The sequence below is a fragment of the Phyllopteryx taeniolatus genome, chromosome 1 (assembly GCF_024500385.1).
Source record: "Phyllopteryx taeniolatus isolate TA_2022b chromosome 1, UOR_Ptae_1.2, whole genome shotgun sequence".
In the NCBI taxonomy this organism is placed as follows: domain Eukaryota; kingdom Metazoa; phylum Chordata; class Actinopteri; order Syngnathiformes; family Syngnathidae; genus Phyllopteryx; species Phyllopteryx taeniolatus.
The window spans coordinates 14,878,802-14,905,708 of record NC_084502.1 but is presented as its reverse complement, the minus strand read 5'-3'; the positions used below and the strand labels follow the sequence as shown (position 1 = coordinate 14,905,708).

Here is a 26,907-nt window from a genome sequence, read left to right as displayed (position 1 = left end):
TGTGCATTCTGTTGCCGCTCGTGGTAATGAAACGACTGAAATGCATCAGCAACCGTGTCATCCTTGTTCCACTTACGAGGGCATTACAATACATAATACATTTTTAAATGACAAAAAAAAAATCGTTTTTGTTCCTGGAATTCCTGCATTACAAAAAAAAAGAAAAGAAAAGAAAAAGAAATCCAGATCAGCACACACATTATTAAGAGCGTTCCTTCCCGGCCATTGCCCCTCCACCCCCCTCCCCTCGCCATTCGCAAAGGGAAAATGAGTTCAGCAGCTTTTATGCAACCCCAAACACGCACGCTTTTATTGGCCAGTGTTAATAAGCGGGGGGAAAAAACATTTTTACTGTATAAATAAATAATGGCTTGATTTTCCAGTATGTTGCGTGTGGAGCGGTCGTAAAACTTGCTGTTGTTGACCTCGGAGGAGGACACGCGGACCTCCCCTTTAAACTGGCACAGCCCCTTTAAGTACGTCACGCGCTTGGCTAGCCGTGTGCGCGTGTAACGCGTGGACTTCAGAGTGGAGTGTGTGTTTGTGTGTGGCGAGTGCGGTCGGACTGTGGCTTGTGTTGTGTTGCAGCCAGTCTACTTCCCCCCCCCCCCTCTCCCTCCCCTCGTGTTTAGCTCGCAAAGCGATGGGAATGTGCGAGCAATGGCTGTGAAACACACTGGCCGAGCGTTGCTGGCCCTGCTCGGGCTGCTGGCCGTCGGGAACGGTAAGTTTGAGCCGAGCCGAGCACCTCTCTTCGGCTTTTGTCTCGCTCGCACACCGTTTGTGTGCGTGCGCGCGCGCGCGCGTGCCGCGTGTGTGTGGGTTGTCGTTCGCACACCGCCATGGCGGCGCTGTTGCTGCTGTGCACTGGAGGGGATTTGGTTAACCGCGTCGAGCTATGCGTTGACCCAAAAAAATATATAAATATTTTTTTTTAAGTATCAATTAAGGAATTTTTTTTTTGCTAGCTTGCCGACACATTCGCGCGAGCAGCTAAACGCAGTATAACAACATGGTCGTGTTGCTTGTTTACGTCGGAGCGTCTGCTAGCTAACAAGATAACCATTCATTTATTTATATGTACACGGACGTGTGCGGAACAAGTTTATCACACATTTGTGCCATATTTACTAAACAATTCTCCCTGGTTTATCTCCGGGTGTGTGTGTGTGTGTGTGTGTGTGTGTTGTGCTGCTAACGACTCAGCAGCCTCGTTAAACGTGCTCAAATGTGCTTTTTAGGGAGGGGGGGGGGGGGGGGGGGGGGCGCTCTCCGAATGGAGGCCTAACCTACTTAAGTGGCTGAAATGTGTTGTTTGGGAGTAAACACTGGCAGCTATTGCATTGGTGCCCGTTTGTAAAGGAGTGAAAAGGGTGCTTGCCCGGTGCGTGAATGCTGGCATGGGCTGACGACCGCCGTGTATTCACAAACCCCAGACAGGGAGTCACAGTTCAAGTCTGGGTGCATTGTGATGGAAATGGGGCAAGTGGGAGTCTTTCGGGGCGCTTCTACGGTCGGGTCGGGTCTAGCCCGCTGCTGCTTGCAGATAATACCAGCTGCTCACTGTGCCCCCACAAGCAGAGATGGTAAAAGTAGTCACTCTCTGCATTTAAATAGTAAGCAGATACTTGTGGGAAAAAAAGAATAGTATAGATTGATTCAGATTGTATTGATTCAACTCTTTTACTGAAATCAAAGAACAAAATCTGAAATGTGCTCAAGTGCAAGTGGTGGAAAGTGGAGGTCTCACGATTAATCGACTATAAAATTAATCAACTGTTTTGAAAGTCTATTCATCGTTTAGAGACCTTGTTTAACGTAAAATTGTCCAAATTCTCTGATTCCAGACTCTCAAAAGTAAATATTCTCTGAAATCTTTACAGTAGTTCTTCATGCAAGTAGACTGATGAGCAAAATAAGACATTTGCAAACATATGCCTTTTATTTTAGAAAACAATGATCTTGTTCCCTATATTCTCATATTATGGACCGAACCTTTAACTGAACCGTAATCAATTTATGGAAAAAAATAATAGTTTAATCTATTATGAAACTAGTCGTTAGCCGTTGTATGAATAATTTGCAATTGGTGTAGTTAAACCTGAAGCCAGAGGTGTCAAGCAATGAAGTACAAGTACCGTATTTTCACGACCATAGGGTGCACCGTATTAAAAGGCGCAGTCTCAGTTACAGGGTCTATTTCTGCATTTTAGCACATACATAAGGCGCACCGTATTATTGGGCCCGGGCAAGGTAAAACATACCTAGCTTAAAACATATGGTAGCATGCATGCACGCTAAAACGATGTTTTTAAAAAGGCAGCGGGAGCAAAACTGAGTTCAGTTGTACTTTATTGAAGTATTTAACAATTTACTCACGTTATTTTTTTTTATAAATCGTCATCCACAAATCCATCAAAGTCCTCATCTTCTGTATCCGAAATGAACAGCTTGGCAAGTTCTCAATCAAACACGGCAGGTTCGAGTCAGTCTCGTTGCCGTGCGAAAGCTCGAACAACAGTGCAAGCAGACACATTAGCCCAGCATCCACAATCCATTCACAAATGGTGGCGTAGCTCGCCCGGCGCTGCCTCCTAGTCTTAGTAAAGATGTGTTCGCCATCTGTCATCCAGCGCTTACACGCCGCTCGCAACTACACTTTGAACGCCCTGTTTACACGGATGTCCAGCGGTTCGTCAAACCTCCCGGAATGATGGCAAGCCCCGAGTTATTCTTTGCTCATTAATCCATTGCTCGAGTTGGTCTTCCAATTCGGGCCACCTCACCTTGTTTCCGTGTTTTTTTGTTTTGTTTTGTTTTCGCGGAAACTCAGTTTCGTCTTCTTGACTTGGCGAAGCTCGTTTTCCTGCTTCCTCCACTTGCGAACCATGGATTCGTTGATCTTGAATTCTCTCGCGGCTGCTCGGGGGCCCTTAGCCGAACCGATGTTGTTTTGCACAACGCACACCCCGGCGCTATATCCCTACTGGGGGTGTGGCTGGGAGCGCTCATCACACAACATTTATAGATGTTGGAACTCGGTGCACACAAGGCTCGCCGCATTATAAGGCGCCCCATCCATTTTGGAGAAGATTTAAGACTTTTAAGTGCGCCTTATGGTCGTGAAAATACGGTTCTTCGTTACTGTACTTGTTCTATTTTTTATTTTTTCCCCCCCAGGTAATGGTAATTGCATTTATTTTTCTTGTGACCTTTTACTCTTCACTTTTTTACACAAATCTGTACTTTCTACTCCTTACGTTTTAAAAATGAGCGTGTTAACAAAACATGCTCACTTAGCTAATGATAACCACTGAAAAAATACACAATACCTTTTTTTTTTCAGATGAGACAGAGAATTGTTAAATGCCAGAAGATTGTGGTATTTAGGCTGCCTCAAGACATTCACCACCAATCATTCTTTTAGCTGACAGCATAAGAAAATCTCTTAAATAAGCCCATGGATGGGGAATATCCTGCTTCTACCGACTCTGTTGCGTCGTCATTGTTAATGCCACAGACATCATACAGTATATAAATAGACACCAGCTCGGACTCTGAATCCAGCCTCTTCGGCATAGTGGATGTGGGAAAGTGGAAAGATCGTTGAAGATGCCTCATTCATTTGCTGTTTGGAGATCTGGATGAACATGTCATGGAACATTATACAACTGTAAAACAAGTAAAACATATTTATAAATTGAAATGTGACCATTTTCCAGTTCCAATTTACGCCCAGGGAGTTGGTAACGAAGGTCAATACATTTAATCATCCACTTGAATCCCTTATTTTCAACTGTGCTTAGTGGTAGCAAGACTTTAACGATACAATTTGTTTGTTGTTTTTGGATGTGGGGGGAGGGGGTGTACGCTACTGTTTCCTGCCAGACTTTACAAAACCAAAATAACTCCACACTGCCGGATTTTTCTGCCCTTTCTTGTCAACAATGTCATCTGTTGAGGCTTCGGCTGTCTCCCAATGTTTCTTCTGAGGAAACGCGCCTTATAATTTTAACATGTTTATTTATTTTTTTAAACCCCAGTGCTCCCCCACGGCTGCAGCAGTAGACCACAAACATGACTGTCTGTTGCGTGGCGCTGCTAATGTGCTGCATCTGTGTTAACCTAACTTGGCATGGTTCTATTGATGATACAGGGTTGGTTCAGCGTGGAGCAACTCAAATTATTAGCTATTCGTATTGTCTGTCAGAACATGGATGGACTGTGGTGGCCAAGCCATAGCCGCTCGACAGTGAGCCTGAGATTCAGATAGAGCACGCCACCTCGTTGTTGGTGGCCCGTCTGAGCTTCCTCCAGAGAAGCGCACGCTGGCTACAGTTTTTGCTTGCATCATTACGTTGTTTTTCGGCCACAAAAGTCTTTCATGCAAAAAAAAAACAAAAATGCACTTTTGGGCCATTTTTGGCTGAAAATTGTCAGTGGCTGAAAATCGCTGATAAATACTCAAGTACTGATACCAGATACCTGAATAATCTAATTAAGTACAGTAAATCGCCTCCACCGCAAACAAGACATAAAGTATTGAAGTTTTCACAATTTAATGGTTGTGCAACGCCACGCTTACTGTAATCTCTATAAACTTTTTTCCCTTGTTGCAACTTGCCACTAATCTTACATGAAAGCAAAATCCTATTCCTATCATATTGTCTTTTTTACGTGCACCCCCTTATGTTTTATTATTCATGTTTTCAAGACGGTACAGTCATGAAATGAGCATTTTAGGAATTTCGCATTTTGTCTAAATCAAGTCTGGCCAGAGAACCATTTGGCAGTTCATTTTTAGTCTATTGCACGTTCTAAGTATAACGTTAACATGATCCGCATAGGAACAGGAAGGAGGATTAGAAAATAATAAGTCATGAGAAGTTGAACTGCTGATTGAAGTTTCCAAGATATGACTGATGTAATTGTAATATTAACTATTTAGTTTGTAACAATCAGTGACCCAAAGCTGATATTTAGTTGTTTTTTTTTTTTTTCCCTCCCCCTATAAATATTTAACTGCAAAGCGTATCTTGACCTACATTGGTTTGGTTTTAGCATGTTAAATGAACACTGTCAATTATTGTATTGCCAAAATGTATGCATGCAACAACTGCATTATGACCATTTGCACAATATAATGATATCCAAATCTACGATCTTTATCAAATATTCTGCCTTCACAAATATTCATTTAGCAATGATTATGATTGTGGTTGTACTTTGCTAGTGTTCCTGATATTTGTTAATCAGTTTATTTGAAAGGGGACAATGCAATTAGGACTCGACTAACTAAAATGACACATTCATAGAAAAACCTGTTTTGTCAAATTTTGCTTGACAATCCATCCATCCATTTTCTTTACCGCTTATCCTCACTAGGGTCGCGGGCTGCTGGAGCCTATCCCAGCTATCTTTGGGCGGGAGGCGGGGTACACCCTGAACTGGTTGCCAGCCAATCGCAGGGCACATAGAAACAAACAACCATTCGCACACACATTCACTCCTCAATCAATCTAGACTATTTTATTCTCCCAGTCAGCAATCTAATAAACTGATCGTGACATGAAATTTGGAAACTGTTCATCGAAACAATTACCGGTAAGTTCATCAAAGTACCACCACCCAAGGGTGTGCATTTCAACGTGCCTGCTCAGTTCGTGGGAATTATGAAGGAATTATGTCACTGCCGTCATGTGTTTATTCGACGTGGGTACTCCACCATTGACAGTGATGTGTGAGGGTGGGGGTGGATCTGTGGCCGACACAGACAGAAGGTGCTGGGTAAGTGTTTGTGGGGGGGAAGGAGGGTTATGGGTGATTGGTTTGTCAAGAAGGGGCCCACGAGTCGGTGTGAAGCTGTGGTTGGAGCACCCTCGAGGATTACGCAGTATAAGGCCCGAAACCAGACCAACCTGAAAGTGGCTCAGCCGGAGCAGGTTCCACGGCTGGTGTGAGAGTCACTTACTTTTATTTCCCTTTATACAATAATCCCTTGTTTTTGTTTATCGCGGAGGTTAAGTTCTAGATCACCCCTGGAATAGGTGAAATCTGCAAAGTAGCCACCGCTAATTTTTTATACTAATTTTAAAGCTTTATGAAGCTTCCCAAACTCTTAAGCTTCCTCGAACCTCTGTTGACCTCTACCCTTATAAACACTTTCTATTCTCTTAAACACCTTTTAAGCTCTAAAAGTAGTACATACTATGTACATTTTGTTCCTTGTAATATGTGTTTTCATGATTTTTATTTTTACCACAAAAAAATACAGCACAGACTCAAAGTCCTGCGATGTGGCGAATTATGCAATAGGTGTACTGCGATTTAGTGAGGGAACACTGTACTTTTTTATTTTTATTTTTTACATATTGACTGCTTTGGCAAGTCAAGCGTTGTTGACTTTATTCAAATTAGAAGCGGGTTATGCGTGTTGCATGCTTGCGTGACGCAGTTCGCCTTGTGTGTACTCGACACACTTGCAATGTGATCTCAGCGCTGTCAGCCACACAGCCGGGAGGTGGGGAGTGTCTCTCTCTCCCATATCAGTGTCCATGGTGCTTTATCAGAGTTGTATCTGTACTATTAATCGTGGTTCCTTTGGTGGCACCAGTGTCCTAATCAATAATTCTATAGAGTGTTCTTTAACGTCAGCAAAGCACAAGGGAGGAGGTTAGTTTTGTTAAACTGGGTTTTATGTCCGCAAAACTTGGAGAAGGCGTTCGACCTGTCCGTCGGAGAGATCTGTGGGGGGTGCTTCGGGAGTATGGGGTACCGAATCCCCTGATACGGGTTTTTCGGTCCCTGTACGACCGGTGTGAAGAGTTTGGTCTGCGTTGCTGGCAGTCGGATTCGTTTCCGGTGAGGGTTGGACTCCGCCAAGGCTGCCCTTTGTCACCAATTCTGTTCATAACTTTTATGGACAGAATTTCTAGGCGCAGCTGAGGCATAGAGTGGGTCTGGTTTGGTGACCTCAGTATTGCTATCCCTGCTTTTTGTAGATGATGTGGTTCTGTTGGCTTCATCAAGCCGTGATCTCAACTCTCACTGGAACGGTTTGGAGCCGCGTGTGAAGCTGAAGTGTGTGTGTGTGCGTGTGTGTATTGACTATTTCCTTTTACGAAGCAGCCATTCCAGCCATTTGTAAATGTTAACTACATGACAAATAAACCTGCATGTCTGTATTATCCTAACCCAACCTTTAATGTTATCAGTTTTTAGCAATGATTTCTGACATTGCGAGTGACCTGCACAGATTCAGGTCAAGTCTGAGGTAGTCTACTGTCAACAATGACCTCCGTTGGGCCTGGAGCCCCCCCCCGAGTCCCAATTGGTGGAGCAGACATCGTGCACTGTGACTGACCCGGTACCGCTATTACTGATACAGCACCACAAGGGGATACTATCACCGCAGGACCCACAATTTCAATCAGAAGCACCCTCTGCTCCATGTCCACGCCATTAATTCAAATGCAGAACATTGACCAGATAGATGATCCAGTAGCAATGGGAGTTCATGTCTGGAGGGCTTAATGTCCTTCTGTAGAGCTGTTCAATCTGATTTCTAAACTGCTGTTGTAATGCAGAGATGACGGACAGATTTTTCTCTAGTACATTGTAACGGTAATCTGTTATAGTTTCACAGATTGATGTGGAATGTCCACCGGCGTCAAACTACTTTTTGTACAGTGCAATACTGCGTTCACATGTACAGGTATACCTACACTGCCTTTTTCTCACGGGTGGTGACCTTTATTATGGACGGGCGTGTGATGTGTTTCAGTGTCGTAGATAGAATTGTCAGACTTTAATGATGAACAGCATGCCATACATTTTGTTCCTCGAAACAGCGTTCCTTTCAGTGATTGGCAGAAACTGTTATCACTACTCTGTAAACTTTGATTTATGGCTATGGTTACTATGACATTGTGGAAAACACAAGCTAATCCTTAGCTGTCCGAATTGTTAAGCGGTGTTGACAAAGCCCTCATAAATCAAAAACAGATTGGCATAAACAAATTAAGAAGACAATCAATGTGGCTTAAAGATTTAAAGTCCATCATTTACTTGATAGTAAAAGAACTTTGGAGGTAACTATTGCAATATTAGTTTATTATTATGCTCTCTAATTAAACTATACTTGCTTGGAAAATCATTTGAACAGTTTTCTTTTTTTGTTGTTGTGGGGTGCAAGCACTGTCATTCGCACAATCATTTTGGTGTAGCTCGAAGCAGACACTGCAAATGGGGTGGGAATCGGAAATTGGGACATGATTTGATTATTTTGACAATGATGTCATGATACAGCAATTATATGATCATAGATGTATTTGAAGAAAATCTGCTCCAATAGAAAATTGCAGCCAAAACAGAGGGACATTAAGCGTTCAAAAACCAACCACATGAATTAATTGAAAAACTTACCTTTCTCATGTTGCCATCAAAAATTTTATGAACCAGTGATGTCTTTTTATGAAATTTTGAGCAATCTAACAAGTATTGAATGAAAACTGTTTGCATATTTAGCAGCAGAATGTAAATGCATCTTGTCAGTCATCGTATGTTGCATGTGCATTTGGGTTTTAAATGTAATAAATTATTACATTTAATGATAGAGTGCAAAGTAAAGCAGCACTTTTTCTTCACAAAGGTTGTGATTTGAAAAAAAACCCAAAAACCATTGCCTTTAAACTCAACATTCAGCACAATTGTTTTATGAAATTTACTGATCCGGTTTTGACCTTGGTGTGTCAATCACTCTGCAGTGACTTATAAGGTGTCAAAAGCTCTAGCACTGGTGTCACAAAAAGTATATTTAAAATCCAAACTACTAGTTTTCTCCTTGAAAGTAATCCCCTTGGAGTCTAATGTACTTTTCCAGGCTTCTCTGCCACACCTTCTTGCGCTCTTGGAAGGATTCTTCTGGGACCTCCGCAGCTCTGTCGTCCCATCCATCTTTGTCGTTTTTTTTGTCTTCAAAACGGGTCCCCTTGCTGACCCCCTTGAATTTGGGAAAGCTGGAAAAAAATTCCATGGAGCCATGTCGAGTGAGTAGGTGATGTTCCGTCTGATACTCTAGGCATTGTTGTCCTCCACAACTCTCTGCTCTTCTCATGGACTGAACAAAGCAAACCCCATAGGATCTGGCTGGTTGATTGTCCAGCCCACATCGAAGTGGAAAACTCTTAGTTTGGGTTTGAAACATAAAATATATCTTTTGTGGCACCCTGCTGAGAACTTTTCTGACAGACCTCATATATGGTACCTTTTTAATTTGTCAATCGTCTGTTCAAAACAAAAGCTTCTTTGCACTTGACACAAAGTAATGGAAGTCTGTCTAGTTCTCCTTGATGCGGTTGTGAGTCTTCATCCAAAAAAGGAGTAGTGTACCAGATAGCCAAATGTTGCAAAGATGATATTTTGATTGGTTTTAGACACGGAGCTGGATTTCGATTCTGTGCCACGTGATAATGATGCAATATATCATATTCTGTTATCCACAACTGCTAACTATAACCAGAATAATCTAGTAGTAGTAGTAGTAGTAGTAGTAGTGATAGTACTAGTTCTGTTGTAGAGGTTGCTGCAGTCCCCGAGACTGACTTTAGAATCTGATCAGTAATTTGACTCCGAGATGTAGACAAAGGTAATGACCTTCCTTTTTCCCGGCGCATTGATTCAGACACACTTGTGTGTGTATGTTTTGTGTGTTCCACTGTCTGGTGGCGGCTTTTTGTCTTGATCAACTTTGTCTGGTATCTGTAGAGATCCAATTTCAGCCAGTACATTTGGATAATGGCACTGTGCGCTTCACACACGCTCACAATGTCCGTGTGCTTTTTGTGAGTCTCTGTTTTGACACAACTGCTCGCACAAGAAGCTCTGAACAACACATGAATGCACTCACGTCGATATACTTACAATGGAGTCAGCAGGGTTTATTGTTTGTTGTTGAAAGGAATGGAACTATGCTGTGGTTTGTTGTGTGGTCCAAGTTGGGGCAAAGCTAGTTTGGGCAACAATGATTTATTAATCTCTTCCTCACTACAACTGTCATTTCCTGCCTCAGCATGCACGGAATGATTGGAACTTGACAAACGCACACACAGCCCAATGTGTTCTCCCCTTTTTAACTTCACTGTTCCCGTTTCCTGTTACTTGCCCCCACCCTCCAGTAAGTCAGTCTAGACTGGGTTTTAATGACGTTCACAGCTGGTCCCTTGGGCGGACCCCGATCGCAGCAGGGGGCCCCTGTAAGCCCGGCTCTTTACTAACCCGCCCCTTTTTATATTGTCCAGCCCAGCCCCCCCCCCCCACCCTGTCTGGCCCTCAAATATTGGGGTTGTTGCCGCTCACCATGTCGGTCCTCTCCATGGCGCCCATCCCCCCCCTCTCCTGCTCAGCTCTTTGTTCACGCAGGGCCGCTCCAATCCCTTCTCATGTCGTCTTAATCTCCGCACAAAGCACTACTGTAAAGACCAAGAATAATGTGCATACAAGAGCAGAGTTCACCAAAAATACCAGTTGAGCACATCAACCCTCTTTTTGGTTCTGTGATGTTGTTTCTTCAAGTGTAACTACTTTAAATCTAATGTGCAGATGTGGTGTTGGTGATTAATCATTTTTGGTTAGCTGGTCCCCCTCTTTCACCAATTCCTGTGTCTCCTCCACTCTGGTCCAATCCTAGAGAGTCCAAACTGCCACAAAACAAACTTTTGGTTGACCACAAAGCATCAGTGAAGGACCTCTGGTGTTAATGTCTGCCTACAGCCGTGTTTGCGCTCATGTCTGTCTGCACGTGCCACCTTAAACCTCTTTAAAGGTCAGATGACAAAGATGTTATTGTTATAAGGTCAGTTAAAATTCATATTTGAATTGTGTATGTTATGTAATACATGCACGTAACTTCCAGCACGTTTTCAACCATAGTTTAGCTAAAAATGAGTTTTTTATGATGCATATTGAGTCCTCCCCGAACATACCCGAAGCTCAAGACACGGCCGTGTGTGGTTACTCTCTCCACCGCAAGGGCTACCAGAAGTGACCTTGCAACTGCCAAACACAGCGCGCTAAACACTATACGCAATAGCGAGCAACGTGTTGGAATATGTGGAGGAGGGGGATTTCGACGTACAGGAGCACCCAACTGAACTTGGCTTCGTCAAAGCGTACATGTTTGAGCCGATCAGACAGATCTTGAAATAATGCCACCCCAGGGGTGCCAATATTTTTTTGCACGGCTATATGTATTATATATTCATATATGTTTCAGTGACGCGGCACAAGCTGTTACATAGTATGCAGTATTCCTATGTATTGTGTGCCCCTCGCTCGAGTTGCGTTATAACATGCCACACACAAAGTCAGCTGTGTGTCAGCTGGCTTGTCATATAGGCAAAAGTACAGATGACAGTACTGAAAATGACTGCGTGGGTCTTTTTTTTTCCTACTCCCCATTGCATAGTAACCATAATAGAGTCGTAGGTATATACAAGGAAATGCTCACCTCTTGTCTGCGCCGCTTCGCTGCTGCATCGTGGCGGCTGCGAGATTTTAGTTCTCTTGCTGGCGGTGGAGGTTCCGATGGCCGTACGAAAAATAGTTAGCACCGCAGCTGGTTTCAGCCTCTGCCTAACTACACCTGTGTATCCAATGCTTTCTCAAAACACGCTGGTTCGAAGTGATCGGCACAGATTTTGGAATGCTTGCTAGGCACCCATAGCTGACCACGTTTCTTCCCCTGTCGGATGACGTTCAATATCCACTGGTCACGTATTCCTTCTTCACTCGGAAAGCCAAAAAAAAAAAAAAAAACCTTGCCGCTGCTTGAACCATTTGTACAACCAAATGCCACACAATAAACCATCGTGACATCGTTAAATCATACGACAACTAATATACAAGGATGGGAACAACAGCATGGAACAATAGCACACAACGCCGAATGAGCAGGATGTTTGGCTTGTGTGATGTCACAGCGCCAGAAAGAGACGAAGACCGGAAGTCGCGGGATGCAAAAAGCAGAAGGCGCATCCTGCATCATATTTATCGATAGAACTGCTTTATATCTGCTATATAATCACTTCGAAATGGCAGTGGTGGTTTGTAAAGGGGTTCTAGAGTTATCAAGCAAACATTTTTTAAATCTTTGTCCTCTAACCTTTAACACTAGGGCGCCACAAACGGGAAATGGACATTTGATGGATTTCTAATGCCCTCTCATCTCATTTTAAACAATTTCTTAATGTTGAAGAGTGATTTGGGCTTTTCCCCCCCCAAAACTATTTCTTTATATGACCCAACTTGCTTCACCTCCCCTGGAAATTCCTTTTGTGTGAAAACTGTAGTCAATTTGCCAAGATTCAAGCCTCTTCCTGTTCACCTCCTGTATAGCAAGGTGCAGTAGAAATATTCCTGCAGCCCTGTTCTGAGTGCTCCTTCTTTCCAGTAAACATTAGTCACGTCGGCATACATGACGCATGAAGAAAAAGAAAAAAGAAAAAAACCCTACACAGGACAAGGCTTCAGTTTCAGAAACCGCTCTTGTGACGTTGCTGTTAGTTCTGCAACGTTGCATCTTGCGTATCGATGGCGCAATTGATTCAAAAACATTTTGGGATAATGTTGCAAGATAGTCCCAGTGTGGATCAAAAGCTGTAGTGAAAAATCGGCCCAGCCATACTTGTAGCAGCGAAGTTGTGCGAGAGCGTCTCTGGTCAAAGAGACCCTCCGGATAAGACAGAAGATTAGTGGAAGCTTGCCACGCTTAAATCTTAAATTCTCTCTCTCTGTGCCAGACATTGTTACTGCTTGAACTGACTGTCACGCTTGTCTGGAAAAGAATAAAGATAAGAATTCCTCTCGTCCTGGCTTATTGTTGCTTTGTGGCCCAAAGTCGAACTCTTGAGAGGTCCACTTTTTATTTCGATTGACAAATTAGTTGTTGGCTTCTGACATGTTACTTTAAGGACTACACAGTGTTGTTACCCTTGGAATCCAGTCACCACGGCCCGCCAGGTTTTGATTTGGTCTGTGTTTGCTAGTATCAAACCTTGGTAGAAGTCTTTTAGGTCTGACAACAGAAAACTGAAAACATGTGCCCTCAAAAGTTCTTAAGCTCCGGTTGCTCAGTCGTCCATGGTACTGGTTAACCTTTGCTGACCTTTTTTGCTCTGACCTCAGTTTTATTTTTATTTTGCCCCCCAGAGAGATGATATGCTGGCCTAGCGGACGAGACGACCTTACTACCTTACTCTTGGATCATAACCAGTTTATTTTTGTACAGCACAGGTCAAATTGTGACTCGAATGCCCAACTATAAACTGATTTTGTAAGTTACAGTGTATTGTAAGGAAATGAAAATAGGGTTGTAAAGTTTACATCTTTTTTTTTTTTTTTTCTCTCGTAAAGATGAAATGGAAATGTAGAACGACTGGTATCTCTCTGTGTCAGTGAGGTCTAAAGACTGGGGCGAGAAATGAAGCCTAATGCAGCATTAGGGATTTGGCAGGAGCCCTCTCCCCTTGTTGGGTTTCTGTTTGTCTCTCCTCTGGGCACGTCGGTCTCCACCCAGCCTCTTTGGGTCCATCTGCAGTGAGGGCTCTGATTTCAGCGCCGTATCGGTGCTGCTGCTCTGTGTCTGACATCACAAAATGTCTCCAGCTTGAATGGAACTCTGTACATTGGCTTGTGATTGTGGGCTTAGCTTTCCCCCTGCTGGACAATCAAAAGATGTGACCCACTTGGCGGTACTTTGACTAAGAGGGTACACATAATATCAAAACAAAATCCTAAATATTTTCACAGGGTGTAAAATTAGTCTATTTGAACAACTTAACCAATGGCCACTGTCATCATGATTCATTCAAAACCAAATTTTATTTATTGTTATCCATGGTACCACTGGAACAGGGGTGGCAAACTAATTTTTGTCGCAGGCCACATTGTAGTTCCGGTTTTCCTCACAGTGCCATTATGACTGTGAAACCATGAAAATCTTTAATCACCTCATCCCTTTTTTTTGGTCCCGTTCGGCTTTAAGAGGCTAAAGGCCAAATCACCATCATATTATTACACCCAAAATTTATAAACTAGTTTTGGAATCAGAAATTAAGGGTAATGGGTTTTTCAACTGTTGTTCATATTGTCATATTTTGTAAATAACATTGAGCTATTGCAAGCATTTTTGTGTTACCAAATATTGGTACAGAGTTTAACAAGAATCATGGAAGTTGACACATGATTTGCCTTCGAGGGCCACATAAAATCATGTGGCGGGCCGGATTTGACACCTGTGCACTGGAAGATCATGGTACTTAAGAAAATGGTAACTTGACATGAAAGCAACCCAGGAAAAGTAAGGGGGTGGTCTCTGGGTATTTTTGAAAAGTCACATACTGATGGCTGTATCAAAAGGGCCCTTGTTCACGCAGACCTTCACAAATCACTAAAAGCACTGATATCGATGCTAGTAACCAATACCATACATCTGTACTCGTACACTGACTCAAACTAATGCTCCGATACCAACACAGTGATACCACTCTACCAGCCAACTTCTGGGCAGGTGGAGTAGGTAAGTAGCTGTATGGCAATACTTCAAAGTAAACATGGATAATAGCACTTTATTAGCTATGAATTATGCCCTGCAAAATGGATGATAAATTCTGCTCGGATATCAGTGGAGGTGTGCGGCGAGCATCAAGTTTCTCCATTACTGGCTCTGTTACTCTAAAAGCGAGTGAAACTTGTGCCATGTTCAAGAAGTGTTTTTGAACAATATTTAGTCAAACACATTTTCATTACAATTATGAGTCGTAATGGTATTACCAATGGCTTTTACTCAAATGTAAGTACTTGTACTGCAGCCAAAAAAGTGGTACTATATCTGTGCAGCTCTAGAAATCACTGTAAAATGCATTCCAGATCAGAAGAGTGCCTCTCTACATGGGAAAACATTACATGCACGCACACCAACTGCATGTTATGTCATCCACTAAAACTATGCAAATACGTGCTTTTGGTTGCTCATGACCGCATTTCTCTGCATTCATTTTTTTTCTTCTTTTTTTTTTTAATAATCAGGTCTTCGTTGTAACTGCACAACCTGCGAGAAGACGGGCTATGAGTGCGAGACCGATGGCGCCTGCATGGCCTCCACGTACACTATCCAGGGAAAGGAGCAACACATGCGCATCTGCATCAACAGTGACAACCTGGTTCCACCTGGGCAACCCTTCTACTGTCTGAGCGCTGAGGGTCTACTCAACACTCATTGCTGCTATGTAGACTACTGCAACAGTATTGACCTGAAAGTCCCCGGTAAGGCTCTGTCGGATCAGGACCGTGACCCATTCCCAGCATGAGACTGACTTGAAAGTATTCATCTCTGTGCTCCCAGTGCCCACAAAGGAGGACCTCTCTGGCTCGGCCGGCTCCTGGGGCCCTGTGGAGCTGGTGGCGGTCATCGCGGGGCCTGTCTTTCTGCTCTGTGTGCTGCTCATGGTGGGCGTTTTCCTGTTCCAATATCATCAGAGGGCCTATAGTCACAGGCAGAGGCTGGAGGTAGAGGACCCGTCCTGTGACCATCTCTACTTGGCCAAGGACAAGACCTTGCAGGACCTCATCTACGACATGTCTACCTCCGGATCAGGCTCTGGTAATCGCATGCGTACTGACAATCATATATAAGATGTATACCGTGTTGGGTTTCTACCAATGCAACTTTTAATACAGAGGCATCCTCAACTGGTCTTACCCCGGTAGCCACGTTTTCCCATGGTCGTTAACTCATAACCCAGTTTTATAAAAAAAAATATTCATCAGTGGCAGTAAATGGTTAGATTCCAGTTGACAAATATATACCTCCATGGCAGTGAATGAGTGAAACTGAGGAGTACTGTCAAATTAAAGCACAAAATAAGGCACTTGTACGTTTTATTGAGCAGAAACTGAGAACAACCTTGACAACTGCATGTGATAAAAGTGCATAAAATGCAATTAAATATCTGACTGCCTAAAACTAAAGATATACAGTGGGTACGGAAAGTATTCAGACCCCCTTAAATTTTTCACTTTGTTATATTGCAGCCATTTACTAAAATAATTAAAGTTCATTTTTTTCCTCAATGTACACAGAGCACCTCATATTGACAGAAAAATAATTGTTGACTTTTTTGCAGATTTATTAAAAAAGAAAAACTGAAATATCACACAGCCATAGGTATTCAGACCCTTCGCTCAGTATTTAGTCAAAGCACCCTTTTGAGTTAATACAGCCATGAGTCTTTTTGGGAATGCTGTTTTTCACACCTGGATTTGGGGATCCTCTCCCATTCCTCCTTGCAGATACACTTCAGTTCTGTCAGGTTGGATGGTGAATGTTGGTGGACAGCCATTTCCAGGTCTCTCCAGAGATGCTCAGTTGGGGTTAAGTCAGGGCTCTGGCTGGCCCATTCAAGAATAGTCACGGAGTTGTTCTGGAGCCACTCCTTTGTTATTTTAGCTGTGTGCTTAGGGTCATTGTCTTGTTGGAAGGTGAACCTTCGGCCCAGTCTGAGGTCCTGAGCACTCTGGAGAAGGTTTTCGTCCAGGATGTCCTTGTACTTGACCACATTCATCTTTCCTTCGATTGCAACCAGTCGTCTTGTCCCTGGAGCTTAAAAAGACCCCCACAGCATGATGCTGCCACCACCATGCTTCACTGTTGGGACTGCATTGGACAGGTGATGAGCAGTGCCTGGTTTTCTCCACACATACCGCTTAGAATTAAGGACAAAAAGTTCATCTTGGTCTCATCAGACCAGAAAATCTTATTTCTCACCATCTTGGAGTCCTTCAGGTGTTTTTTTATTATTATTATTATTTTTTTTTTTTTTAGCAAACTCCATGCAGGCTTTCATGTGTCTTGCACTAAGGAGAGGCTTCCGTCGGGCCACTCTGCCGTAAAGCCCCGACTGGTGGAGGGCTGCAGTGATGGTTGACTTTCTAGAACTTTCTCCCATCTCCCGACTGCATCTCTGGAGCTCAGCGACAGTGATCTTTGGGTTCTTCTTTACCTCTCTCACAAAGGCTGTTCTCCCCCGATTACTCAGTTTGGCCGGACGGCCAGCTCTAGGAAAGGTTCTGGTCATCCCAAATGTCATCCATTTAAGGATTATGGAGGCCACTGTGCTCTTAGGAACCTTAAGTACAGCAGAATCTTTTTTGTAACCTTGACCAGATCTGTGCCTTGCCTCAATTCTGTCTCTGAGCTCTTCAGGTAGTTCCTTTGACCTCATGATTCTCATTTGCTCTGACATGCACTGTGAGCTGTAAGGTCTTACATAGACAGGTGTGTGACTTTCCTAATCAAGTCCAATCAGTATAATCAAACACAGCTGGACTCCAATGAAGGTGTAGAACCATCTCAAGGATGATCAGAAGAAATGAGCAGCACCTGAGTTAAATGAGTGTCACAGCAAAGGGTCTGAATACTTATGGCTGTGTGATATTTCAGTTTTTCTTTTTTAAGAAATTGCAAAAATTTTAACGATTCTGTTTTTTATGTCAATGTGGGGTGCTGTGTGTACATTAATGAAGGAAAAAATGAACTTAATTGATTTTAGCAAATGGCTGCAATATAACAGAGTGAAAAATTTAAGGGGGTCTGAATACTTTCTGTAGCCACTGTATATTTCACTTACATCTGCTTTGAGCATGAACAATGATGAAGCTACATGTATAAAACTGTCAAATATAAATTTTTTATTATGGCACACACAGGATATGAACCATTTTTGTCCTCCCCACATGTACAAAAATCCACATTTTAAAACCTCAGGTAATAGTTTGACTTCCCCCTCTCGCCTCAGAAAATGACCATGTTTGTGATGAAATACACTACACTTCTTTCTCTACTGCTGCACGTTTCTGATGCAAATCTTTTTAAAAATAAATGTTTCGACCCACTTTGGTATCGGACTCCACCATTTCAGAATCAGTGGTCAACTTGGCTTAATTCACCTGTAGTACTTATTTCTGTAAATTGGTTTATTGTCAGAATCTTGTCTTGTTTTGAGCTTCCAGAGATGCGCTGAGTTAAACGTAGGTCAAGGTGACCTCACAAAATGCGTTTGAGCCACAGATCAGTGAAGCCTTATCACAACACTTACAATGATTTGTGGGAGGCACACGGATTTCACAAGTCTGGAGTTTTTGCGTGGCACAAATTATTTTATCTGTGGTTCCAGGGATATCAGTGGAAATACTTTGCGGTTCCATAGTAATCCGCTCGGAATGCCTGCAAACATGTCTATGACAGGAACATGTACTCCCCGTGCCTGATGGTCATGTTGCGCTCCAGCAGCTTTGAAACTGCTGTTGGTGTAATCATTACCGTTACAAAACGGCTGAAGACCATTTATTACTACTGCCCCCTACAGGCCTGCCCCTGTTTGTGCAGCGGACTGTGGCCAGGACCATTGTGCTGCAGGAAATCATAGGAAAGGGCCGCTTCGGCGAGGTCTGGCGAGGCAAGTGGCGCGGAGGGGACGTGGCGGTGAAGATCTTCTCATCCAGAGAGGAGCGCTCCTGGTTTAGAGAAGCCGAGATCTACCAGACAATCATGCTGCGCCATGAAAACATCCTGGGTTTCATCGCAGCAGACAATAAGGGTGAGGCTTGGAGAAGAAAAGTCAAATGGATGGCAAAAGCTCCTAGTTAAACCGATGTAAATCAACTATATTATTTATGTATGTATGTATGTATGTATTGTTTTGCACATTCGACATCGGATTAAACATTGCTATTTCCGCATGCAGCCTACACTGATGTTTTCAAAAAGTTCTCTTGTGGCTGTTTGGCGCAGGCCCAGGCTACAGGTGGTACGATAGTCCTTTCCGAAATGCACACAACAACAACAATGGCAAATCGAGCAAAAGGGGAATCTTTACATTTGCCGTGAATGACAGTCAAAAAAAATGACAAACACTGCGATGTTGGAGATGCAAGAACTATACAGTAAGCCCCCACTATTTGTGGGGGATAGGGACTGAGCCCTGCCCCTAAGTGATTTCATACTTTCCTATATAAATAGTTTCAAACAGAAATATAGCACAAACTATGATTGTTTCAAACTCATCTCACATTACTATTAAAAATAAATGACTTACAGATTTGATTTCGGAAAAATGCACCACAAGGCATGTGGACATGCACATGCAAGCAAACACTCTGTAATTTCCACTAACAACCCAGCCTAAATTTAGCTCCTCCCCCACTTACCAAGATGTTGAGGTCATGACACACCAAGCCGTCGGTCAGGCGGGTTGAAGTGATGGCGGTTGCAATGACTTCACCTTTGTTTGCTTTTGTCATTTCTGTTTCTTGTCTTGTGCACTGATTCGCTAGCTTCCAGCCAATTAGAGTTATTAATTGTCACAGACTGCCAACGGTACAGCACACACCGGGTTGACGACACTCACCGACTGCCTGACGGCCAAACTACAACTTGGTCTGTCACTACCTTTTCGTCCTGTCAGTTGAAATTACTTCGACATACTTCCCTGACGTTAATTAATACCTTTGGGGGTTTAGTGCCACCTTTTATAAGGTTATTGAAAGAGCACAAAAACTGTGAACAGGTAACTTTCTTTGAGCAAATACATGCAACACTCATAACGGCACCCCAAAAGTCCATTTTCTTTGACTAGCAATGCAGTGTATGTATAGATGAAAGGCATACTGTAAATCCTATAAAATTGTACTCCTTGTGTTCCCCTTCAGACAATGGCACATGGACTCAGCTGTGGCTGGTGTCAGACTATCATGAGCACGGCTCCCTTTTCGACTACCTAAACCGCTACTCGGTCACCATCGAGGGCATGATCAAGCTGGCGCTGTCGGCTGCCAGCGGTTTGGCGCATCTGCACATGGAGATCCTGGGCACTCAGGGTGAGAAGAGCTCCACCTCGCATGTAAACATCACTGAGGCCGCCAAGCTCCCGTTACAAACTTAATTGTACGTTTTGCTCCTTTCCACAGGCAAGCCCGGCATCGCGCACCGTGACCTCAAGTCCAAGAACATCCTGGTGAAGAAAAACGGCATGTGCGCCATCGCCGACCTCGGCCTGGCCGTCCGCCACGAGTCCATCACGGATACAATTGATATTGCCCCAAACCAGCGTGTGGGCACAAAAAGGTAGGTTCTTGCATCCAGATATCTGCTTTTTTTTGTTTTGTTTTGTTTTGTTTTTGGGGCACTCTCTATTTAGCCAATCCCAAAAGTTACAGTACAGTTAAAATACATTTTATCCCTAATAATGAAAGAACATATATTTCCATTTTACTGGCAGTCATGCGAAATTGGTCTGGTTTTTGTCTCTCCATGTCCTGCAGATCGACTTAAATTTCCATCCAGTTTTACTGTTGGTGTGTCTGTCTTCACCCACTTTTTTTTTTTTGTTTTTTGTTTTTTGTTTTTTTTTTGTGTGATTTTGGTTTTGTATTCTTGGTCAACAAATCCCTTAAATAATAATAAAGTTGGACAACAAGTTTTGTGAGACTGGACCAGTCTCAAACTTTTATTTGGTCAACTTTTCAAAAGAAAGTTTCCCATTGAGTTCAACTTATATTTAACATTGCTTAATTAATAAATATGGGCCAGGTCATGAGGTAAGAAAAAAAAACCCAAAAACAGATTTGAATAATAATTCATTCTCATTTTTGTATTTATAGTTTTATTATAATTAATGAACAAATAATTTAATGTGTATTGTTTATTTTACTATTTTTTTAATTTGATTTACATTACATCAGTTAACCAAGTATGCAATGGAAGTCAAAGGCATTTTAATAAACCAATTTTTGTTTTAAAAAAAAAAAAAAAAAAAAGGAAAAAAAATGAATGCAGCAAATATTACAGGACTTGATAATGTAAATGCTCAATGGGCTCTCATGTTGTCTGTTTCTTAGCTGGATTTAAAGTAGTTAGCCGGGGGGGGGGGGGGAGGCACACGGATTTCACAAGTCTGGAGTTTTTGCGTGACCAATTAGTGACCAAGTCATTAATTTGGAAACACTGACAAGCTCCTTTTATTCTTGCAACCATGTTGTTAGTGTAAGCAGTGCACATCAGCTTTGGACTACGGAAGCCGCTATAATATATTTTAAACAATAACAAATGAATTAATCGCCCAGCCCTACTTTTAGGCATAATTTTCAGCAACATACCATGTGCGTCCTCACAGGTACATGGCTCCAGAAGTATTGGACGAAACCATCAACATGAAGCACTTTGACTCCTTCAAGTGCGCCGACATCTACGCTCTGGGCCTGGTGTACTGGGAGATCGCGCGCCGTTGCAATGCGGGAGGTGAGACCCCACCTCCGCTCGGCCACTTCGCCTGCCGGGTGCTTCCGAGGGGACGAGTTCGAAAACCTGTCCGTTTCCTTCCCGCTTGTCCCGCAGGTATCCACGAGGAGTACCAGCTGCCCTACTATGACCTGGTGCCCTCTGACCCCTCCATAGAGGAGATGAGGAAGGTGGTGTGTGACCAGAAGCTGCGGCCCAATGTGCCCAACTGGTGGCAGAGCTACGAGGTGAAAACCATTTGACTTTCTCACTCTATTCATCTAAAGCTGGAATTGCTCTCAAAGTGCCCAATTTGAATTTTTGTCTAAAAAAAACAAAACAAAAATGTTCATGTTAAACCTGAATTGTCGCTTGGCCACAAGCAGTTTAAATCCAGCCTAAATTTACAGTACAAAATTGCAAACATTGTACAAATATAGTATTGGGACACATCTCGTTCACATCTATAGCAAGTTATAATAGGGAGTATGGTTTCCGCTATGCAACTTAAAGGGTAACTAAACTCAAAATATATTTTTGCAAGAATACGTTGGATGTGCACCACTAGTCAACGCACGGTAGTCTGATTGTGTTGGTGGAATAAGAATTAATCAGATTAATTGAAAAATGTTCATCAATGTAAGCGGGCCACCATGTTTGCATTTTCGCCCTCTGCTGTCAACCGAAGTTAGCGTCACAACATCACTCCCGCTTGCGTTGGCGGCTGTCACGTGACCAAGATGATATCCAAAATTTTAGCAAGATTGTGTTTAAACTAATTCATTAAATAATTCCGGATGACAGCAGAGGGCAACAATGTCAAACATGGCGGCCCCCTGAGATGCATGAAAATTGATGAATTCGTCTGTTTAATTCTTTACATCAATCAGAATACTGTGTTTAGACTAGTGGGTGCACATACAATATATTTTTGCAAAAAAAACATTTTGGGGTTTAGTTCCCCTTGAACTGCTTACACTGTCCTGGGAAGGTCAGGGCTCTCGAGGATCTTCCACACCAAACTCATCCGAGGAGGTCTTTGATGCACACTGGTCCTGCCCAAAGTGTCCCCACAAAGTAATGGAAGCGACAGTTGTTCGGTTAGATGATAATCATAAAATAAAAATGTTGCACTTGAAATTATTGGACTGCCATTATGAATGACATTTGTATGCAAAATGTGCAAAAGTATGTAAATGCTTGTAATATTAGATATCATCGCTAAGTACTACTTCATAGATAAAACTCATTTGCAGTGGGGCTTGAATATTTTTGAGTGCAACAACTTTTATTTTTTATTTATTTTAGTAAATTCGAAAATAATTAAACAAAAAATTTGGCTTCACATGATCATGAGTTTTGGGGCCGATCAACGAATTTAAAAAACTGATAACCGATCACAAGATGGAACAATGTGTCTATTTAAATGAACTGTATACTGAGTATTCTCTAGTCAGGTCATGTATTCTAATCAGTCAGGTAAAACCATCATTACAACAAGACAGAAATAATGGGTGCTAACGTACTGTAATGAAATTACTTTATTGTAATTCAAATACTTCACACACACCGGAACCTAAGAGCATGATTCGACAGAGCGCTAGCATGTTTACGTACAACCGTTAGTGCTAGCACTAGCTTGCTAGGCTACATAACGTTTTGTTGCCTGCTGGGGAGCCGTATCTTATCAAAAGTACGTGAACATACCTCAAGCAAGCCTTGAATTAAAGTCCTCTCTTGAGCACCGGTGACCACCACACGTTTTTCCACGTTTGTTCTTATAATACGCGTGGCGTGAGCCATTGTTGTCGTCGTCGCCATGGTAAGTGTATCCAGTCGGGTAAAGCCCAGTGATCGTAAAAGACGGGATACTTTGGCATCGGAATACAAGATTTTATTGCGGTTGTCTGAAAGACTAAATTTGTCTTGTAGTCTGAGCCAGGCATTACACCTTGTCTGTCCCACACCGCCGCCATGTTTTTTTTTTTTTTTTTTTAAATAACTTTATTGGCGGTCAGATATTTACAGTACTACTAAAAATAAACTAGCTTTTGGATTCAAATATACTGTGCACGATGGCGACGCGGAGTAAGTGTCGGATCGGCAAGTTACGACATTAAAGCCGATCAGCATAAAATGCTAATTATTGGCCGATACCTATCCAGCTGATCAGATCGGTGTAAAGTCTACTAAATCTACAGTATACTGTAGATCTAGACAGATAGATGTAGGTAGATGGATCAATCCTATATTACCCACTCTTAGTGATCAATCACATTGACTGGAATTCTTGTTTATTTCAAGACTCAGAAAAAGTAGCTTTGAAAGTAGGAGCTGAATGTAACTCAAATTTCACAAGCTGAAGGGAGAACTTATTGACTATGACCATGGTTCTCAAATTGGCGTCTGCGAGCAGTCATCTTTATTTGCCAAGTATGTCCAAAACACACGAGACAAATTCCTTGTGTGTTTTGGACATACTTGGCAAATAAAGATGATTCTGATTCTGATTCTGAGTAACTTGGCGGTCTGACAAATTCCTTGTGTTTTTGGACATACTTGGCAAATAAAGATGATTCTGATTAACAATGTATTACGTTATAGTGCACGTAGATGGAGAAATAGAGGCTGGCGCACCAATAAAACAAACATAACAAACAAATGACTCATATGATTGTGATGTATCATCACATAAATCTGATCCTTCCTATGAAGTCTTTTTCCAAGAATGAAAGTCAGATTTTTTTTTTCCCCCCCAGAAGTCATATTTATTTATTTAGCATCAAGGCATCGTTGACAGGAAAAAATGGCATATCACGAGAATGAAGTTTTATTTCTTCCTTCATTACACTTTGAATTTAATATAATTATACAACTGGCATTTATGAATTACCCATGTAAAGAAAATTTCTCCTCTGGACCCAAAAAGTTAGACAACCTGGGGCTTGGTATACTGTATTTGAATTGTGTCTCAATACTTTTTGTTACGTTTTGGAAGAGTTGTTGAGTGTCCCTCCCGTGTGCATGTTGCAGTCACTGCGCGTGATGGGCAAGATCATGCGGGAGTGCTGGTACGCCAACGGCGCGGCGCGGCTCACGGCGCTGCGCATCAAGAAGACGCTGTCGCAGCTCACTGTGGAGGAGGACATCAAGATGTGAACAAAGCCCTGCCAGTTTTGAAGCCAAGGCCTACCTCACCTTTTTAGCCAAAACTACTGAGACCCACCGACCCCGTCCAATGTCTCCTCAGCCTCGCCCCCACCTCTGAACCGCTTCCCGTCGTCATGGGCCACAGCACTACCACTGTTAATATCATCTCACTCAATTGTTTCGTTTTCATCTTCCAGATGGCAGGAACTACTATTGTACAGTATTCTTTTATTATTTTTTTTAAAGAAAGAAATCATTCAAATTGTCCCGCACACGTACGGCTGTGAATGTTTGGGGAGGGCGGAGGCCATGTTTGTAATCCCGTGTGATACAAACTCACCCTCGTCACATCCATCACTCCCTGGAGAAAACAAAAAATGTGACCGTGTGTAGCTTCCTCTGTGCAACCTGCAGGCAATCACTGGACTGGCAGGGAAAAATGTTTTTAATTTATTTGTGTTTTTTGACTTGATGTGGACGAACACTGTGAGACGAGCGGCGTGTCTCTAATCGGCGTTCTCGTCATCCGGCGTCGCGATGACATCGGCACGCTGAGCCGAGGGGCGTATCAAATGTTTTTATTCTTTTTAATATATATCTATATGTTGTGTGTTTCTGTCATGAATCATGTTTTCTTTTGTGACTTTCGACACTACTGATGATGGGTACCTTTTTTTTTTTCCTCTTCTCTCTCTCTCCCCCCCTTTTTAATAACACTCCCCCATCCACAAGCAACAATGTGAACAGTGACGGTACTTTGACTTTTTTTTTTCTTTTTTTTTTTTTTTTATATAACAAAACAAAATGAATCTGCTGGATTTTCTTTCTTGTTCCCCCCCCCCCTCATTTGTTGGTACTACTGATCCCATGTGTTTGCTGCAGCTGTTTTCCTTTATTTTCATGTTTGGGATTGCCGAGCGAATCGTTTGCAGGACTCAGCAACGCAGATGTGTTTCCAAACACCACCTCTTACTGACACTGGAATATTTTTTTGGAGTGACCTGGAATTCTGGATCCCGTTTGATTGCAAAGCATGATGTCATAAGTAGTTCCTGGAATGGCTGCCAAAGTGAAGCTGCATGTTTTTCATCAGTTTCGTTTGCCTTGGCCACGCTGAGGTGTTGATCAGGAATCCGTGTCTGTTTGTTTGTGTCCGCATTTGTCTGTCGCGCATGCAGCCGGGGATTAACGGGAGATCCAACCTGTCCAAAAAGTACAACTGCCCTGGCCATGTTTTGTTTTGTTGCCATAGACATCCTGTCCATGTGTAGTATTTCAAGATAGAAAAATCTATGTCTTGCAGATGTTTTCAGGATTAGTGTATATAGATATACAATAAATTCCTTTTTTTTCTTAAAAGTGACTGGCTTCTTTAATCCAAATGTTTTTACATATACCCAAAATGCATAGGTGCAGGCTAGAAATTGTTGACTGACTAAAATAGGTTTGGTGAAATTTATAAGATTATTATCGTCCTACAGCTACTTCCTGGGCATGGTGATGGGGGTTTCTAGCCTTTTTTTTTTTTTTTTTTTTTTTTTTTTTTGGAGGTGCTCAAGTCTTTACAAACCCCAATTCCAATGAAAATAGGATGGCCATCCATTCATTTTCCATACTGCGTATCCTCACCATGGTCGCAGGCATATATATATATATATACATATATTTATATATATATATCCATCCATCCATCCATTTTCTGAGCCGCTTCTCCTCACTAGGGTCGCGGGCGTGCTGGAGCCTATCCCAGCTGTCATCGGGCAGGAGGCGGGGTACACCCTGAACTGGTTGCCAGCCAATCTATACACACACACATATATACATCTATACACACACATGTGTATATATATATACATATATATATACATGTGTGTGTGTGTGTGTATATATATATATATATATATATATATATATACACATACACACACATAAATATATACATATATACACACACATATATATATATATATACACACACATTTAATATATATATGTATATATATATACACATATATGTATGTATATATATATATGTGTATATATATATATATGTAGGTATGTATATATATATATATACATACATATATATATATATACACATATATATATATACACATATATATATATATATATATATCCTTCTTTTCCTTTCGGCTTGTCCCGTTAGGGGTCGCCACAGCGCGTCATCCTTTTCCATGAGAGCCTATCTCCTGCATCCTCCTCTCGAACACCAACTGCCATCATGTCTTCCCTCACGACATCCATCAACCTTCTCTTTGGTCTTCCTCTCGCTCTCTTGCCTGGCAGCTCCATCCTCATCATCCTTCTACCAATATACTCACTCTCTCTCCTCTGGACGTGTCCAAACCATTGAAGTCTGCTCTCTCTAGCTTTGTCTCCAAAACATCTAACCTTGGCCGTCCCTC

The 26,907-nt window shown here is 42.3% G+C and overlaps 1 protein-coding gene across 2 annotated transcripts; it reads left to right on the top strand.

Moving 5' to 3' along the window:
* Window positions 1–489: 489 nt before the first annotated feature.
* On the top strand, window positions 490–25,840 carry acvr1ba (activin A receptor type 1Ba). Of its 2 annotated transcripts, XM_061774564.1 has the most exons (9): window positions 495–724; window positions 15,085–15,321; window positions 15,401–15,658; window positions 18,423–18,653; window positions 19,765–19,932; window positions 20,023–20,179; window positions 21,228–21,352; window positions 21,449–21,579; window positions 24,365–25,840. In XM_061774564.1, exons 1-9 carry the CDS (start codon window positions 661–663, stop codon window positions 24,488–24,490), a joined length of 1,497 nt encoding a protein of 498 aa, XP_061630548.1. In that variant the 5' UTR covers window positions 495–660; the 3' UTR covers window positions 24,491–25,840. The 2 variants fall into 2 exon arrangements, with proteins under 2 accessions (XP_061630540.1, XP_061630548.1); XM_061774556.1 differs by having other exon boundaries at window positions 490–724; window positions 21,228–21,579.
* The last annotated feature ends 1,067 nt before the right edge of the window (window positions 25,841–26,907 follow it).

Excerpts from the sequence above, each read along its gene's own strand:
- acvr1ba (XM_061774556.1), top strand. The coding sequence starts at position 661 with ATGGCTGTGAAACACACTGGCCGAGCGTTGCTGGCCCTGCTCGGGCTG. Across the intron at positions 725-15,084 it reads GCTGCTGGCCGTCGGGAACG|GTCTTCGTTGTAACTGCACA; the intron begins GTAAGTTTGAGC and ends TTTAATAATCAG. Across the intron at positions 15,659-18,422 it reads TACCTCCGGATCAGGCTCTG|GCCTGCCCCTGTTTGTGCAG; the intron begins GTAATCGCATGC and ends TGCCCCCTACAG.